The 17,292-nt window shown below is 51.4% G+C and overlaps 7 protein-coding genes across 7 annotated transcripts; 4 read left to right on the top strand and 3 right to left on the bottom strand.

Annotated features, from left to right (window-relative positions):
• Nucleotides 1-1,438: 1,438 nt before the first annotated feature.
• PV08_11778 (uncharacterized protein) lies at nucleotides 1,439-3,046 on the top strand (the record flags this gene model as incomplete). The annotated part of the gene is made up of 1 exon (XM_016386086.1): nucleotides 1,439-3,046. The coding sequence occupies one exon, from the start codon at nucleotides 1,439-1,441 to the stop codon at nucleotides 3,044-3,046; it is 1,608 nt and encodes a 535-aa protein (XP_016230218.1).
• A 973-nt stretch (nucleotides 3,047-4,019) lies between these two features.
• On the bottom strand, nucleotides 4,020-4,847 carry PV08_11777 (uncharacterized protein; the record flags this gene model as incomplete). Its single annotated transcript, XM_016386085.1, has 3 exons — nucleotides 4,020-4,393; nucleotides 4,474-4,660; nucleotides 4,824-4,847. The coding sequence occupies 3 exons, from the start codon at nucleotides 4,845-4,847 to the stop codon at nucleotides 4,020-4,022; spliced, it is 585 nt and encodes a 194-aa protein (XP_016230217.1).
• A 736-nt stretch (nucleotides 4,848-5,583) lies between these two features.
• PV08_11776 (uncharacterized protein) lies at nucleotides 5,584-8,288 on the bottom strand (the record flags this gene model as incomplete). Its single annotated transcript, XM_016386084.1, has 4 exons — nucleotides 5,584-6,103; nucleotides 6,203-6,773; nucleotides 6,842-8,059; nucleotides 8,117-8,288. The coding sequence occupies 4 exons, from the start codon at nucleotides 8,286-8,288 to the stop codon at nucleotides 5,584-5,586; spliced, it is 2,481 nt and encodes an 826-aa protein (XP_016230216.1).
• A 269-nt stretch (nucleotides 8,289-8,557) lies between these two features.
• PV08_11775 (uncharacterized protein) lies at nucleotides 8,558-8,934 on the top strand (the record flags this gene model as incomplete). The annotated part of the gene is made up of 2 exons (XM_016386083.1): nucleotides 8,558-8,637; nucleotides 8,691-8,934. The coding sequence occupies 2 exons, from the start codon at nucleotides 8,558-8,560 to the stop codon at nucleotides 8,932-8,934; spliced, it is 324 nt and encodes a 107-aa protein (XP_016230215.1).
• A 182-nt stretch (nucleotides 8,935-9,116) lies between these two features.
• On the bottom strand, nucleotides 9,117-11,320 carry PV08_11774 (uncharacterized protein; the record flags this gene model as incomplete). Its single annotated transcript, XM_016386082.1, has 3 exons — nucleotides 9,117-9,206; nucleotides 9,255-10,809; nucleotides 10,857-11,320. 3 exons carry the CDS (start codon nucleotides 11,318-11,320, stop codon nucleotides 9,117-9,119), a joined length of 2,109 nt encoding a protein of 702 aa, XP_016230214.1.
• Nucleotides 11,321-12,273: 953 nt separating this feature from the next.
• PV08_11773 (uncharacterized protein) lies at nucleotides 12,274-13,213 on the top strand (the record flags this gene model as incomplete). The annotated part of the gene is made up of 2 exons (XM_016386081.1): nucleotides 12,274-12,331; nucleotides 12,396-13,213. 2 exons carry the CDS (start codon nucleotides 12,274-12,276, stop codon nucleotides 13,211-13,213), a joined length of 876 nt encoding a protein of 291 aa, XP_016230213.1.
• Nucleotides 13,214-13,480: 267 nt separating this feature from the next.
• Nucleotides 13,481-16,630, top strand: PV08_11772 (uncharacterized protein; the record flags this gene model as incomplete). Its single annotated transcript, XM_016386080.1, has 1 exon — nucleotides 13,481-16,630. The coding sequence occupies one exon, from the start codon at nucleotides 13,481-13,483 to the stop codon at nucleotides 16,628-16,630; it is 3,150 nt and encodes a 1,049-aa protein (XP_016230212.1).
• Nucleotides 16,631-17,292: the final 662 nt, after the last annotated feature.

Here is a 17,292-nt window from a genome sequence, read left to right as displayed (position 1 = left end):
TAGGCAAGTGTGCATCTCCCTCCTCGTCGTTAATGGAATAGCCGCCCACCGTGCGGCCGAGGTATGCAAGCCCAAGGAGGAATGTGTGGGTGAATCATGATGAGATGAGCTCTCGTCTCTGTGCTCCCCATCAGCGTGAAAGTGATCGGCTCTGTCACTTCAGATCACAGCTGCCATTCATCTTCGCTCGCCAGACAGGGTTGTAACTTGGGACTGCCGGTGACTGGCTTGGGTGGGCGGCTGTTTTGGATGCTAAGCCCTAAATGATGCCGGAGCGTGGCCACTGAGCCGGGCATGACCTACCCAGCGACGCTAGCTGAATAGTTAAGGGTCCCCCTACTCCGTCCTTCTCCCTAAGCCTATTGCGCTCCGTGTAGGCCTCGCTAGCCCTAAACCTACCTAAGCCATTCGCCGTGCACCGCCAATCCCAAGGCACCAGGCCTCTCCATCCACGCTTCCTCTCGGTCCCTTTGGTTTTTGTTCCCTCCGGTGACTGACAAACCGATCTCTCTCACATTCCCTTCACTGCAAATCAATCTCCTCCACCATCACCTTCGATTCATCTTCCCACCCTTCACCACCTCTTTTCATCCGCCGTGTTCTTCTTCCACCCTCCCCAGTCGATACTCGACATCGACTTCTTGTCGACATCCTTTTCCATCGACCTCCATCTCGCGTCTCGTGCCTTTCCTTACCACCTAGTCTGATTCTGCAGGTTCGCCCTAATCGCAATTTCGACCACGATCCAGATCCAGACGCCACGAAGTTCTTGACAGCTACTGTCCCTGGTCGGCGGATCCTGGCTCCTCACTGCACCTCGATCCCGTCTCGAAAAGCTCACCTCAATACATACTCCCTAATCACCGCGTCCTTTCTTTTCCCAGTTGAAAAGGAAGCTATTCGATCATTGCCGAGCAATATCCTGCAATCCACCGTTCATTGTCGTACGTCCGTATAGTATTTCGCCGCGAGCTTAAGACTGCTTTGTACATTTGCACACATCATCTGCCCCTGCGGCCTCTTGTCAGCATCACATTCACGCACTCGCACAATCCCTCTGCGCCTTCGACTAATACAGCTGGCTGAATTTCTGGTACGTCCCTCGCTCGCCCTTCTCGTTGTCACATTCTGACCATCATCCGCAGGCAGGCATTTCATTGCAATCCAACCTTCTCACGTCAACTAGAGTCCTTGCCGCCTTCTACTTTCTCGGCCACGATACGAACCTTGCCCTCTCACGAATCTCAGTAATTTCATAATCTTTGAAACAATCAACCCACTGATACCTTCATTGCAATTCACTTCTACGCGTCTCGACGCGCGAATATCACTTTCTCGAGAGTTATCTGACCCCGTCCGGCCTCTCCGCATTACAGTTCAGCATCCTATCTTGGTTCTTCAACTCGCACATTCTTCTTGTCTTCAGTCCTAGAAAACAATGAGCATCGACGCTGGCGGTCTTGCTCAAATGACTTATCAGTCTCCTTTCAACAACTCCATCGGCGTTTCCGGCCCTGGCTTTGCGTCGCGAGGAAAAGGCTCTCACATTAAACGTCTCAGTGTAGCTCCCCCTCCGAAGATTTCAACCATCGATGAAACTCAGCAGGCCAATGTCGGCACAACACCACGGACCAGCCGTGGTCACCTGCTAGCTGGTCTTCGTACTGCCCCCAAATCTGCTACTGTGCCTCCTCCTACCAATGGCATGGGCGTCGAAGGAAGCAGGTACCCCTCTTCGCAGTATGGCAACCGCGTTCCCCAAACTGCAACTGGCTCGTACTTCCCAAACAAGAGAGCTTCATACCATGCAGGCACCTACCCTCAGAATTACTCCCTCCCCGAACATGTTTTGGCACCTCCTTCGCTCGACTTTGTCGATCCAGCAGACCACATGGACCAAAATCTTTACGACGAACTGGTAGCAACCAACAATTACCTGGCCCAACAGCAACGAGCTCTGCAGCAACAACTTCTCAGCGTTACCGCAGCCGCTCAGCAGCTGGGAGGATTGAACCTCAATTCTGCCATGATGACCAACCCTGGCCAACAATTTCAGTCGCCCATCAGTTCACCCATGAGCATGTACAGTCAGCAATTCCAACAAGGTTTGCAACCTGTTGTTCAGCCAGTCCCTGGAAGTCCTGGCGTGTTCGCTGTCTACAACCCAATGACGGGCCAGTCGAACTTCGTCTTTGACCACTCCATTCAACAACAGCAAGACAGTTCGTCTGCCCGTCGAAACAATTCCGTCTCACCACCTCCGGCCAACGCTGGCTACCAACGTCAATTTGGCGAGCCTCATCCTCCGCCCGAAATACGCTCCCGCACTCCTCCGAAGTCCACCCCCTCCCCGCAAATTGATGTCGAACCACTACCTCCTCCATCTGCCAATGCTTTCCGACGAGGACACAGAAAGAATGCGTCATCTGTCAATATCAAAACTACGGTTGAGTGGGCAAAGGGAACGGCGTTGAGGTCAGCTGGTGTTCCCCAGACACCCATGACTGGCACCTTTGGCCCTGGACAAGGACGTGCTGGAGAGCACCCAGTCCGGCAACCAAAGAACCCACCTCATCTGCAAGAGCTGCAAGACAAGCCAACGTCAAAGCACGAGGGAAGCAAGAATTTCGCTACTCGGCAACGCCGTCAAGCTGTTCACGACTTGGTTCGTGCAGGCCGGGAGCGCCGGAGCGATGGTCGCCAGTCGGGTTCTGGAGCTGGCACGCCTGGAAGCGAAAACGAATTCAATTTCTCCGTCTCCTCTGACAACGATTCCGTCCTCGCCGGCAGCACTAGTCTTTCAAGCAAGCCAAGCATGGGTAGCCTTCGTGCTGCTGCCAGTGGTGTCATCGGTGGTGAGAGGAAGGAGATATCGCGAGAACGTGGTTCAGTTGATAGCATTGGAGCCATAAGTGCTAAGAGCCTGAGCAGCGATGAGGGTAACTTCATTGGAGGATCCATTGTTGAAGTTGAGCAATCTGCTAGACGCAACACTCCATTGTTGGTCCTCAGCAACGCCGAGAAACGAAAGAGCGTTATTATGTGAAGGACGACATCAGGGCAGCGCCCACCTATTCCAACACACCGAGTACTCTTGGAAGACTCAGCCACTCTTTATCATCACGACTTGATGACTGCAGCCCAGATTAAATTGGCACGAACCTTATTGCGTTTTACACAATGTTTCCTATCCAAAAAGAAGAAAACCCAGGTACCCTTGATCGGGTGTACTACTACTATCTTTAATAGGATCCTGATCATCGATTGGTTTCTATTTTTGTTTTGTTTCTGTTTCCTCTTCAGCCAGCTCTTGTATGTAGATGGGATGGGTTGGGAAAAGAGCAAGTAATTGTGTATGCATGCATGTGCATATGCATGCATGATTCTCTTGCAGAAATGCGAGAGAACCTTTTTCTTGTCTACCTTCCCCTGGCTTATCTTGCTAGCAACGAACTCGTGAAGTGGCATGATGACGCACATGAACCTGGGGGAGAGTTCTTTGTCACTATTACCGGATTTCACACCTCGATTCTACGAAGTTGAGATGAGGTCAGTAGCTGGCTGGAGTGGAGGATGGAGCTGTGAATGTAGTTGATCTTGAAACCATTGAACCTACCTTAGCTGATAGCAATTATGTTATTGTTATTATCATCATCATGAGCCCAGAGATCGGATTCGAATGACTAAGGGCGTGGGCTATTGTTCAAGTTCTGGTCTTTCTTTGGACGGCGCTCCCTACCTTTGCTCTCGTCCATCCATTCATAAAGTGAAATGATCAGCCCAGTCAGCGGACCGAGAACTTGTTTGTGCAGCCGGAGAAGTAGACGGTGGTGATATGAGGGAGTGATCATTGGAGTAATGGGGAAATTAAATGGCGCTCATCATGAATGTCTTCCTAGAACGGATCAAAAAAAAAAGGACAAAACAACCGGAAGAAGAAGGGTGACGTGGTGTTTTGATTTGTATTGTAACTTGTACAATTGTTTTTGGGGTCTTGTGTACGTATGTATCCATCTGATTCAAAAGTCATCTTTTCTTTCTCGTTTTGTCGTCATGATTTCTACCAATTTTGTCTTTGCGGCTTCGAGATCCCATGGTCCATTGAACCACGGATCGTTGTCACTGTTATCGTCATTGTGGTTTCCATTCCCATTTCCGTCTGCCTGGTCAAGCAATGTCGAGGCGTGTTTTTGCTGCTGTGTCTTTGTCTTTGTCTTTGTCAAAGTGCGAGTTTGCGGTCTGGGTGTGGATTTGAATGATGATGTGGTGGTGGTGGCGGATGTCGAAGTCGAGGTAATAACGACAAGTCTCCCCTGTCCGTCAAAGTACACGCCCTCTTCGGCCAGGAGGTCAAGTTTCTTGGTTTGATTGATTGAGCTAGGTGCCTTTTGCCCTGGAAATGAAAGAGTTTTGGCACCTCCAGGTGAGTAAGGAGAGAAAAAGTGACGGGGACGACCAAAAACTAGAACCTACAGTCACCCATAAACCCACCAACGTAGCCGTCGCTCGCGATGACCCTGTGGCATGGAACCTCGGGGGCGTAAGGGTTGTTTCGTAGAGCGCCGCCCACGGCACGGGGAGACGTCGAGAGGGACTTTGCGAGCGTGGCGTAAGAGCATACTTTGCCCCTTGGGATGGCGAGGAGGGACGTGTAGACTCGCTGTGTACCAATGACGAGAGTCGTCGAGTCCAAGTCAGTACAGTAGAGTCGAGCAGAGTGCCTGAAGTACCTCGCCACAATTTATGTATGGTAGTGAGGGCGAGGGGGTCGTTGCAGGGCTCTGGAGGGAGGGAGGGAGGAAAAACAACAAAACGAAACGAACCTCTTGAAACTCGGTGATGGCCATGGTGACTTGTTTGGTCGGGGTGCGTGCTTAGATCCAATCGGCGGCTGGAGGTCACAAAACAGCAAGTAAGATGTGAATCACAACTTTCATAGAAACACTCGGTGTGAGCATGCTGCCTTGGGTAAGTTGGAGTCTGTGGCACCTTAATATACGCCTTTCGAGAAGATCCGACAGTGTTCGACCAGCCTTGTAAATTTGCTTTCAAGCCAGCATCGTCTACTTCCCTGGGCCAAGGCAAAAGGGGGCAGATGTCAAAGTGACCAATGCAAGGGTATTTCAGTTTCAGGGTGGCCACAGCATGACTCACACCGACACTCGAATGCTCGAGGCATCATACACAGATCGAGCGAAACATGGACAGTGTGATGGTTTGACAACGAGGGAGAAGGAAATATATTCGCTGAGATCAGTCCACATGATTGGTCACATCGACCGCAATCGTGCTGAGTTACCCCCACCATCATCCACCCCTTGTCCAACAACATTCGTCCTCGCTCCTGATATCTCGCTCCCCCTTGACGAAGTAGATGGATCATATCTCGACGATATCCGACCTTGAGATATTATTCGACTCGCACCTACTCCACAGTCAATTGGCTTCTATGGCTAAATGAGATCTTAGATAGATGGGCAAGTCCCCGTCCACGTTCTCACAAATCCTCGAAGAGCACCCTCCCACCTTATCCAAAGACTAAAGCTCGCTCCAGACAAAGTCTTCTGGCCAGCTCTCTGCTTTCTACTGCGACTCGGCCAACTCAAACAGTGCAATCGTCTCACAGAAATTCGCCCTGTTCACACTGTACGGCACGACGTCGGTTCCCTCGTAGCTGATCATGAACTGGCTTCCCTTTGTACTCAACGCCCACAGGTAGACGTCGGTCGAGTTCTGGATATCCACCATGCGCTCCTGACAGCTCTCCGTGCCCAAACAAGCCTGGGTGTTCCAGTTCTCAAAGAAATTGTACAAGCCGCCACCGTACATAAAGATGGAACTGGAATTCAGGATCCGAACACCCCAGGTCCGGGCGCAGTTCGGCTGCGTACAGTCTGCGTAGGTAGGATCGTTCCAGCTGCTCTGCGGTGTGAAGTAGGCGTGAAGGGCGTCTGGATTGCCTTGGTAATACGCCGTCTCGTGCTGGATGTGGCCCATGAAGACGTTCTTGGTGTTGGAGAACTGGTAGTCGTACATGACGCTGTGCTCGGACGCGGTGCCGTACAGCCACACCGGACCTTCTGCCGACTCGAAGAGAAAGCCACTGGAGTTTTGGGAGTTAGAAAAGGGAGGAGAGCAACCACAACATGAGATATCTCCCCGGTGGGGGGCTCAAATGGAGAAAAACAAAGAAGAGACTCACGCCTTGTTGAAAATGTAAATCTGCTCACGCGTACCCAGGTCGAGTTCGTGATCGGCTACCCAGCCCCAGGTGTTCTCAAAGTATCCGTCAGCTTGAGGCGTGACGTGCAACAAAAGAAAGGCGCCGATACAATCCGTCAAGACCGAGCTTCCTGACGTGATGGGCTGAGACGGAGTCTTGATACATTTGTCCGACTGGAGATTCGTCCCGGCAGAACCACCGATACGCCAGTGAGCATCCCACATGCCCGCCAGCGCTGGACCTTGGGCCTTGATGTTCCATTCGACGATGATGGCACCTGGACAAGGCCCGCGAGTCTCGAAGATGAGGTCGGATATCTCGACTGTACCAACGTCTCCTGGGTTGCCGACCTTCAGCACCGGTTTCGGATTCATCTGGTCGCCCCAAAAGGGCCCCGTGGCCATGATGATGGGAAGCATTTCTCCAGTCATCTTCAGGTTGGGTGGGACTTTAACGGTGCTCGTGACAATATAGGCGCCCTTGTCAAAGTAGACGACCTTGTTTGTGCTGGCTGCGAGGTTGAACAGGTTCTGCATGGCAGCGGTATCGTCTTTGGAAAAAGGAACGTCAGCCAAAGGCCAAAGGGCAAAAATCCAGCATTTGCAGCTCAAAACTTACCGGTTTGCCCGTCTCCAGCAAGGCCGTTGGCTTTTGCGCTCAAGAACGAACTCCATTGGAGGGTTTCGTATTGTGGTTTGACCCGGTAGATGTACTGACCGTTACTGTCCACCAGGTTGGAAGGGCGAGGAATAGGAGCTAGCTGTCTCTGGATCGTCGTCTCTTGCGCCGTGTATGCCGTTTGACTGGAGTTGGCGTAAGTGCAGGATGTTCCATTGAAGGTTTGGCCATTCAAGCCTTGTCCTGCCGTGGTCCAGGCATTTCCTTGGGCAAATAGCTCGATAAACTGTCCTCCGGCCAGAACGGTCCTTGCTTGAGTACCTCCAGCAGCAGAGATTGCCGCGGGACTGCCGGTAAAGTCAACCCTCTCGAGCACCAGCGTCCCCGCAGCCTGAGGCGAGCTATAGCCTGGAGCATAAGGCGTCAGGATACCCTGTGTCGCCGATATGACGCTGTCGATCACCACAACCGAGCCAGTAGCCTGGTTCGAGAACCCTCCATTAGTCATGTCGATGCCAACATTGGAATTGGTGATGGTGACCTGAGTGAAAAGCCAGAGCCAGTCGAAGTTCATCTTGATGGCTGTGCTGCAACCGTTGAAACTCAACTTCCTCGTGGTGAACTGTTGGTTACCAAGATACATGCCCAGAGCTCCTCCGGTGACGGTAATATCAGAAAAGAAGCCTCCCGAGCCGTTCTCCATGTAGATACCCTGTTGTGCGTTATTGACAACATCCTTTGCGGCCATGTTGATGACAATGTTCTGCAGACTCGTCGCCTGCGCTACCTGCCAATGAATGCCGGCAGTATCAAGAGGAGCCGTTGTCATGTCAATGATGAAGTTGCGGACCTGTCGCCAGAAGTTGTTTTGGTTGGCATGCCACTCTCCTCCAGATCCGCTGGGAATATAGATATCTGCATCCATCACGGCGAGCCCAATGATCTTGGTAAAGTTTGCGGCAACTTTGATTGTGGGAGGAGTCACCGCGTCGCCCACCATCTGTGTCATGTAATACATGATCAATGGTTTGGACACCTTGTAGGTCCCAGGAGGGAAGTAGACCAATGCTGGAGTCACCGTTGCAGACTCGCAGAACGAGCCTACGGTTGAATTACCTCCTCCACAACGGCCATTCAGCCGTTGTGTTATAGTGCTGAGGCTTCCTGGAGCCGCGATCGCATTGTTGATGGCGTCTGTGTCATCCTGTATGCCATCGCCTGGTACAGATCATCAGAGGCCAAACCCGACGGCTCCACGGATGGGAATACACTCACCTCGAGCTCCGTAGTCTTTAACGTTGCGAAAGACGGGATAATTTGGATCCGTCTGAAACGCGACTTTCCCGACGTTTGGCTTATTCGCTAGCCAATATGTTGACTGACCGTTTGCACAGCATATAAGCAAGGCTACGTATAGCCAGAAGAAGCAGGCGTGAGAAGGCCACATTTTGGTATGGATTTGCTGCGAAAGATCCGGGGTCGCCGGTCAAGCAGTGAAGACCGCTACAGTCCACAAAGATATGATCAAATGCATGACGCGTGTCTGACACGAGAGCAAGGTGCATTTCGATCATATTGTGGAATGTGACTTGGCAGGAATGCGGTGATTCTGATATCCCTTCCAGTAGAACTTTGATCAAGAGTGAGCGAGTTTAGTCGTGGCACAAATAATTCCAGGCCTTCAATACTCGAGGGAAATCAATCCTACCAACAACAATGAAGGCCCTCAACTTACTCTTTATCTCTTTTGGCATTTTTGCATTTGGTACAGTCGCAAGCGAGCAAGGCGATGACAGGTATGCGAAACCAAGGGTTTCACAGCAGGAATATAATAGCTGATAATGCCTAGCAATGGTCTCGAGGGTCAACATCAGCAGACTGAGGCGGACGAAAACACAGGAGACGCCATCTCTAATGTGGCTGCAACGGATGAGAACCCTCTGTGTCATGAATGTGCCAAAGATCCAGGGGTTTGCTGCTTTTTGGCCTGTCAAGGCGACGGACATTGCCCTCAGAGAGTCATCGATAACGGCTGGGTAAGGGGTGGGAGAAAGATCACAAGTTGGAAACGCCGAAGTTTCCTCGATGCCTGATTGTAACAATTCAATGCGAGATCAGAAACTTGGCTGGTGGTTGGGTCCGTGAAGAAGCTCAGATTATGCTATTGTTTTTGTAACTCCCAAACACCTAGCTCTCTCTGCTCAGACCTTCCTCCTTCACGCGAAATAATCATACATGGCGAGCGGGATGGGTATCTGGAGATGGCGACCGCCTCTCACTGGCTTCCGTAGGCGGTCTTGATCTCTTTCGCATACTTGGCTTCGATCTTCTTTCGTTGAACTTTTTGCGCCGGAGAGATGAGGCCCTGTAGTAGTCAGTATCATGCGCTCAAACAAACTGACACGTCACTTACATTCTGAGGTGTCCATTCTTCGTCTGCCATGACCAATCCATCGATGAGCTCGATTCCAGACAGCCCTGCTTGACGGCCTGCCTTCAGCATCTCGTTCAAAACGATGCGGTTAAGCTTCTTGTCATGAACCATCTCTTCCGTACTCTCTCCCTTGATGCCATTGGCAGCAGCAATCTTTTGCAGAGCAGCCTCGACTGGCACAATGATAGCAATAGGCTTGGCTTTGTCTTGTGCCGCAAAAACGCAGATATTTCCAACGACTGGGGCAGTCCGATAGGCTGACTCCAATTTCTCAAGCGCAATGTATTCACCGTTCAATGTCTTGACGAGGTTCTTCTTGCGGTCAACGATTTTCAGATGGCCATTGGCATTGAACTCTCCAATGTCACCGGTCTTGAACCATCCATCCTCTGTAATGGCTTCCTTGGTTTCCTGCTCGTTGTCCCAGTATCCTTCAGTCACGGAAGGCCCACGGATCCATATCTCACCCTGAGGAGGTTTGTTGGTTGAGTAGTAACCAGCGTCGGGAAAGTCAACCAGTTTGATCTCGATCGATCCTGGAATGTCGCCTAGCGCATGGGGATCCCAAGCCAATGGGTCTTGAATGGCACCCATCGCGGAAGTCTCGGTCAATCCATAGCCCGAAATCATTGGGGTGACTGCGTAGCTGATGAATTTGATCGTTTCTTGGGAGATAGGGCCACCGCCGTTGAAAGCGATACGAAGCCGCCCACCAGTGGCCTCCTTCAGCTTCTTGAACACGATCGCATCGAGAATGCCAGATCCTGGAAGACCTGCTCCCAGGAGCATCTGTTTGAGGTTGAATGCCCCCCAAAACATATTCTTGACGACAAAGGAGCTGCTATTGATCTTGGCCAAAATGCCCTTCTTGACACTCTCCCAGACCGCGGGAACGCCGATCAGAATTGTAGGACGGAATTCACGGATGTCTCCTTTGCAGTTGCGGACCGAAGTATCCGACAAAGTCTTGGGATTACCATAGCCCATGGTGCCGCCCCAGAACAGGCAAACATTCTCGAACATGTACTCGAAAATGTGGGATTGAGGCAGATAGGTGAGAAGTGCATCAGCGGGTCCGATGTACGGAGCGACGATAGTTTGGACACCTGCCATTGCAGCCACGACAGCCTTGTGCTTGATGGTGACACCCTTTGGCGGGCCTGTGGACCCAGAAGTGTACATGATGCATGCCAAATCCTCTGGCGACGGAGGTACCGGGTCAAAAGGCTTTTCGGCGCCCAACTTCCTCAGCTCTTCAAAACTGATGACCCTAACGTCGGGATGATCTGCCTTGAGCTTTTGAAGGTCTGCTTCTTTAACCTCTGGTTCAGTGTTGTAGATGACGGACTTGATATTCACAGCATCCTTCATGACCTTATTCAATACCGGGATGAGGTTGGGATCCAAAAATATAGCGACGGACTCTGTTTGGACAAGGGAGTGTCTCAGACCTTCCTCTCCCAGAGAATCGTAGGCCGTGACAATGGGAATAGATTGAGAAGCGGCGGCGTGTGACGTGGCGAGCCAGTGAGCACTGTACGGGTCAGAGCGAGGATCAAAACGTAGATGGTTTCAGCGTACCTTGTAGCTCCGTAAAGATGCATCTTGTTCTCTTTGGAGACACCCAAGTTGCGCAGGCCAGATCCAATGTCATGCGCCAGTTTCTCATATTCGATGAAACTCATGTAGCTATAACCACTGAGTTCATAGTATGTCCATTTCTTATCGACCTCCTGTTCTTGCCCATCCACCATCTTCTTCACCTTCTTGTTCTCGACATGAGTCTTGAGGAGCTTCCTGGTCCCAATGGCTTTGGCATTTCCAAACTTGGCAGCAGCTCGCTTGAGATTGTCATACACGGTCTTGACATCATTTGAAGGCAGGACAATCAGTTTGTCCTTTGCCAGAGGATGTCGTCTGGGAATGGTTTCGCCCTCTTTCTTTTGGTACCCTGAGGCCTCTACCGAGTAAGGCGGCTTCTTGGTAAGCTGAGGTTGAACGTATCCATCGATTCTTGGTCGACGGTCGTTTTCTAGTGATGCCATCTCTACTTAGGGGGTGCGTGATTGTCCTATTGCTTGGCTGAGCAAGGTGCCTCTATGCGCAAGAGATGGTTGAGGATTGTGGAATATAGGGAGTGGAGGTGAACAGGCGGATGCGGAGTCGCGGTCTGATCGCGTCGGAGCGAATGCTTTGTGACTTGAAGGTTGCGCAGAACAAATATCTGCGTGATCCTTGGACGCAAGACAGCAGTTGGCAATGGCGAGAGCTTGAACGGTGTCACACTCTTGTGCCTGTTAGGATGACAGACGCAAGAAAGCAGAGAGGAACAAGGTACTCGGGTTACGTCAAGGTCGCCGTCACTTGGGGAAAGGCAGAAGAGTAATCACTCTCCAAGGAGTACGGAGTACGGAGCATTGTTGGACAATACGAGAGGAAGGCTGGGTTGCTTGTGTTGGGGTTGATCACTTCCCAACGGAGCTTCTAGGCGCGGATGCTAGGCGTGTGTAGGGGCTGTGCTGGGCCTTGGTTTGGGTAGCTCTGCTTGGACTAGGGCCTGTAATCATCACTACAGGCACCAGTACCGGTACCTAACTAACTAGTGCGCCAGGCAGCTTATGCACTTGACCCTGGAGGTGGCGCGCTGGACGAGCTACGGACGATGAGATTTACCTTCGGCTTCGTTGCACCATCAAGTACTCGGAGAGAATGTCTCGTATGCTGCTATACGATTACGATTACGACAAACTCTTTATGCGATGCCTGGCTTGAGAGGCTGAGTTGCTTCTGTCATTCGAATTCTGGGCACTGGATGCGGTTCGAAGTGCCTTCATTGTCAGTAAAACCTTCTCTGATGTTCACCCATTATCGTTGGCTCGGCGCCGTCAGCAAGAATGTGATTGCCCGCCTTCTTGCGCGTATACGTCGCCATTTAAGTCGTTCCTGAATTGACCAGGCCATGAGCAGGACCGTCATCATCTAAGATCATGCAAGGGCCATGGCTTCATCACAACATCATGACATTCTAGGTCCCCCACTCGAGGATGCATCAGAAGGTAGTAGCATTCTACCCTTCTCGCTCACTCGCAGGGGCCTGTGCTGTCTGACCTTTCGTTCCAGAGACTTTTGAATTGTTCAGTCAACAAATTCCAAGCAATGATCTTGGGTTCGTCGATTCGCGACAAGGCACTATCCAGGTCGAGATCGCTGGCCATGAGTACGAACTACGACAATCTCCGGCGCTCTTGAAATCCAATCGAAAAGAAGGTACTACAGGGGCAGTCTTGTGGAAAGTTACACCGCTGTTAGCGGCGTGGTTGGCATCTTTCCCAGCAATGTTGGCTGATCTGAATGCGCTACATCCTAATGCCACTGTGGTTGAATTGGGTTGTGGACTAGCAGGCCTCATAGGCCTGGTCCTCTCGCGTGTCGTCAAGTGTTACGTACTCACCGACCAGGAGTATGTGATGAAGTACCTGAAAGAGAACATATCGGCCAACTCACACGCGAACAAGCCTCAGTTGAGAGCTACGAAGAAACGCAGCAGCCCGAGGGTACCAGATCTCACTTCATCCCTCAAAACCATGGCCCTCGACTGGGAGACTGATCGGGCTGAGAATCTGCTTGCGGTTATCTCGTCTGAGGATTGCATTGACCTGGTGATTCTGTGCGATTGTGTCTACAACGACTTCCTTGTCAAACCCTTGATCCAGATGATGATTGACATCTGTCGTCTGGGACTACCCAAGCCAAAGCAGACAGTCGTCTTGATAGCTCAACAGCTTCGGTCAGATTCGATATTCGAGTTCTTTCTGGACAGCCTGATGCAAGAATTCCACGTGTGGAGGATGTCTGATGATAAAATCACCCCCGACCTGCGCTCCAACACGGGCTATGTTGTCCATCTCGCGATGCTCAAGTCCGCAGCCAAAATGTAGAGAATGGAATGGGAGAGACACAAATGGTGTTGGATTGTTGCACTGCCGTTGGTCCCCCTGTCGAAGAAGGCTTGGCAGCGGCGGCGACAGCCATGAAACTGAGAATCCGTAATAAATATGTTTTCCGCGTGTCTCTTGCCCCAGCCAGCCCACCCTAGAGGACCCTTCACGGTCTTTGTTGTACTCGTATCTGGACTCTCAAGTCGTTTTCTGTTTCTTTTGGAGGTCTCGGAGTATTAGCCCTTGCCAGGGCAAACTTTTGGTGTCATGGATTTGAGCAAGACCATCGCGTCCACCTTGTCAGCGGATGCGAACATTCGCCAACAGGCTGAATTGGCCCTCAAGCAGGCTGAGCAGCATCATGGCTTTATCGGCGCTCTTCTCGACAACTTGCAGACCGAACAAGATCCTGGTGTGCGCCTCTCGACCGCCATCTACCTGAAAAACCGAATATCGCGGGGTTGGAGCACGGAGAACACACCGCATCATCCCATCTCTGAAGCCGAACGAAAACCCTTCAAAGATCGACTTCTGCCGGTCCTTTCCACTTCCCCTCCTCCCGTGCGAGCACAGCTCATTCCTATCCTACAAACCGTCCTGCAGTACGACTTCCCAGCCAAATGGCCAGAGTTGATGGAGATAACCCTTCAACTATTGAACACTCAAGATGTGAATTCGGTATATGCGGGCCTTCAATGTTTATTGGCTGTGTGCCGGACGTATCGTTTCCGTGCCGGTGAAGAGAGGGCAAACTTGGACAAAGTGGTCAACGTCGGCTTCCCGACCTTGTTAGGCATCGCAAATAGACTCGTCAACGAGTCGAGTCCCGAGGCCGGAGAGATGTTGAGGATATGTGTAAAATGCTTCAAACATGCCGTCTATTATGGTCTCCCACAACCTCTGCAGTCGCACCAGGCCACAGTCGATTGGTGCACCCTGTTCTTGACCATCATTTCCAAGGGACCTCCCGAGTCAGCATTGGACGAGGATGTGGAAGATCGGGAGCGAAACCACTGGTGGAAGGCACGAAAATGGTCATATGCAAACCTCAACCGGCTATTCGTCAGATACGGCAATCCTTCTGGTCTGACGACCTCCCAAGAGAAGGAATACGGTGACTATGCCAGAAACTTCATCACGCACTTTGCCCCCGAAATGCTCAAGGTCTATCTGGGGGAGATAGAGAAATGGGTGGGTGGAAATCACTGGCTGAGCAAACCATCACTGTCATATACTTTGATCTTCTTGGAGGAGTGCGTAAAGCCGAAAGCAATGTGGGACAAGCTTAAGCCACACATGGACAGCTTGATCAAGCATCTGATCTTCCCCGTCCTGTGCCAGTCAGATGAAGACTTGGAACTGTTCACAGATAATCCTCCCGACTATCTCCACCGCAAACTCAACTTCTATGAAGAAGTATCGGCCCCGGACATGGCGGCTACCAATTTCCTGATTGCTTTGACCAAGTCGCGAAAACAACAGACCTATGTAATCCTCTCATATGTCAACGAGGTGGTCACACGGTACGAGGCTGCTCCTGATGACCAGAAGAATCCACGGGAAAAGGAGGGCGCTCTTCGAATGATCGGCTCGCTTGCCTCGGTCATATTGGGCAAAAAGAGTCCCATTGCGGACCAGGTTGAATACTTCTTTGTCCGGCATGTCTTCCCCGAGTTCAGATCTCCACATGGCTTTCTCCGAGCTAGAGCTTGTGAGACTATGGAGCGATTCGAGCAACTGGATTTCAAGGATCCGAACAATCTAATGGTGATATACCGCAATATCCTCGAGTCGATGGCTGATCCCGAATTGCCAGTCCGGGTCATGGCCGCGCTTGCTCTGCAGCCCCTGATCAGGCACGATCCAATCCGCATCGCAATGCAATCGAACATTCCGCAAATAATGCACCAACTCTTAAAGTTGATGAACGAAGTCGACGTGGACGCTCTGTCAAACGTGATGGAGGATTTTGTCGAAGTATTTGCCGAACAACTGACCCCATTTGCCGTTGCGTTAAGCGAGAATCTGAGAGACACCTACCTCCGAATCATCAAAGAGATACTCGAGCGCAATGAAGCCAAGGCAGCTGAGAGCGGAGACGGCCCTGGCTACGGCGATTACCTTGATGACAAGGCCATTGCGGCACTAGGTGTTTTGCAGACAATTGGCACGCTTATCCTTACCTTGGAAGCTACACCTGATGTTCTCCTCCTCCTAGAGACTATTCTTATGCCAGTGATTACTATCACCTTGGAGAACAAGTTGTACGATCTCTACAACGAAGTGTTTGAAATCATCGACTCGTGCACCTTCGCTTCCAAATCTATCTCGGACACCATGTGGCAAGCGTTTGAGCTAATGCACAAGACGTTCAAAGACGGTGCTGAATTGTACCTGGAAGACATGCTTCCCGCGTTGGACAACTTTGTCTCCTACGGCCAACAACGATTGATCAACCACCCTCCATACCTGGCCGCCATAGCGGGCATGGTCAGGGATATCTTTGCCGATCCCAAGGTTGGAGGAGTGGACAGGATCTGTGGTTGCAAGCTCGCGGAAGCAATGATGCTGAACCTTCGAGGTGGCCCCATTGACAGCTTCATCCCAACTTTTGTGACTTTGCCAATGGAAGTCTTGACAGGACCGCAGCAAAAGACGATCATGAAGAGCTACAAGATTCACCTGATCGAGATGGTGATCAATGCTCTCTATTACAATCCAATTCTGGCACTGCAAGTCCTCGAAGCACATGGCTGGACCAACAAGTTCTTCTCAACCTGGTTTGGAAGTATCGATTCTTTCCGTAGAGTCCACGACAAAAAGCTTTGCATCGCAGCCATTGCCTCCCTCCTCACGATCCGTGCGGACCAGGTCCCTCAATCTGTTCAGACAGGCTGGCCTCGGTTGCTCACCGGTGCTACATATCTCTTCCGCACATTACCTGCCGCGCTCAAGCAGAGGGAAGAAGCCGTTAAAGCATCAGACGGCGTGTCCGATACCCTGTCCGAGTACGCTTCCGATGACGACGCTGAGGACTGGGCGGATGAGCCAGCAGGGGAGCAAGGACAAGAATGGAGCAATATTGACACCGAAGCTCTCCCCGATACCAAGGGTGACATCAAAGACGAGTCGCAGGCATACCTTGATTTCCTTAGCGAGGAAGCTAAGAAGTTTGGGGCTCTTGCCGACGACGATGAAGATAGCATCCTCGATGAAGACAGTCTTCTTGAGAGCCCTCTAGACAAGTTCGATCCATACGGCGCTTTCAAAGAGTCTCTCGGTAAACTTCAAACCGAACAACCGCAACTCTACCAGAGCCTAACCTCGATCTTGGAGCCTGGAGATCGAGAGGTCCTGCTTAATGTGGTCGCCCATGCTGCACAAGCTCAAGCACAGCAAACGCAAGCGCCTGCTTAGGTACTCCCAAAGTGCTCTCCGGATCGTGGAGATTCAACTTCCATAGGATTAATGATTTCAGACTATGCATCAGACTGTTGCGTCTGCCTCGGATTTTCCTCGGTGACCAACAACGGGGGTTGCAAATCTGGCGGGGGACTTTTCCTATACCCAGCATCGATTGCTCTCTCAAGATGCAGACTGCCCCTTTCATCCGAACAACGATAGTGGGTTGCTGAGGGACAAAACCCGAGTCGAGTCGGGGCGAGGTATTGATTCTGCGATATGAGCCCCCCCATGAGATGGGCTATACCATTAGTGAGAGTGAGCATGAACACTGACACTCTCTTCCTTGACGATGGGAGTCAGCGGGCAAGGCCATGCAAAGGTATTTATCTATTTGGACTGGTTGTGGTTGATTAGGGGGCGGCGATTGGTGAAAAAGACAAAACGAACTGTTCCAACCAACGACTTCTTTTTCAAGCGAGCCCCGGTCTCTGAAGGAAGAGTCGTTGACGAGCATGAGCGCTATGGTTAGACGGTCGGTCGATCGGACTTGGCCTTTTGCAATGCTTTGCCGATCGACCTGGCTGGCGAGCATCTTATGATGGGGGATGATAGCGTCGCCACCAGACACACAGACGTGGAAGTCGCGACGAGTTGTGGTGATTCTTGAGTGGAAG

Source organism: Exophiala spinifera (assembly GCF_000836115.1).
Source record: "Exophiala spinifera strain CBS 89968 unplaced genomic scaffold supercont1.10, whole genome shotgun sequence".
Taxonomy (NCBI): Eukaryota; Fungi; Ascomycota; class Eurotiomycetes; order Chaetothyriales; family Herpotrichiellaceae; genus Exophiala; species Exophiala spinifera.
The sequence above is the reverse complement of the archived record's forward strand: the minus strand, read 5'-3'. Positions and strand labels throughout refer to the sequence as shown.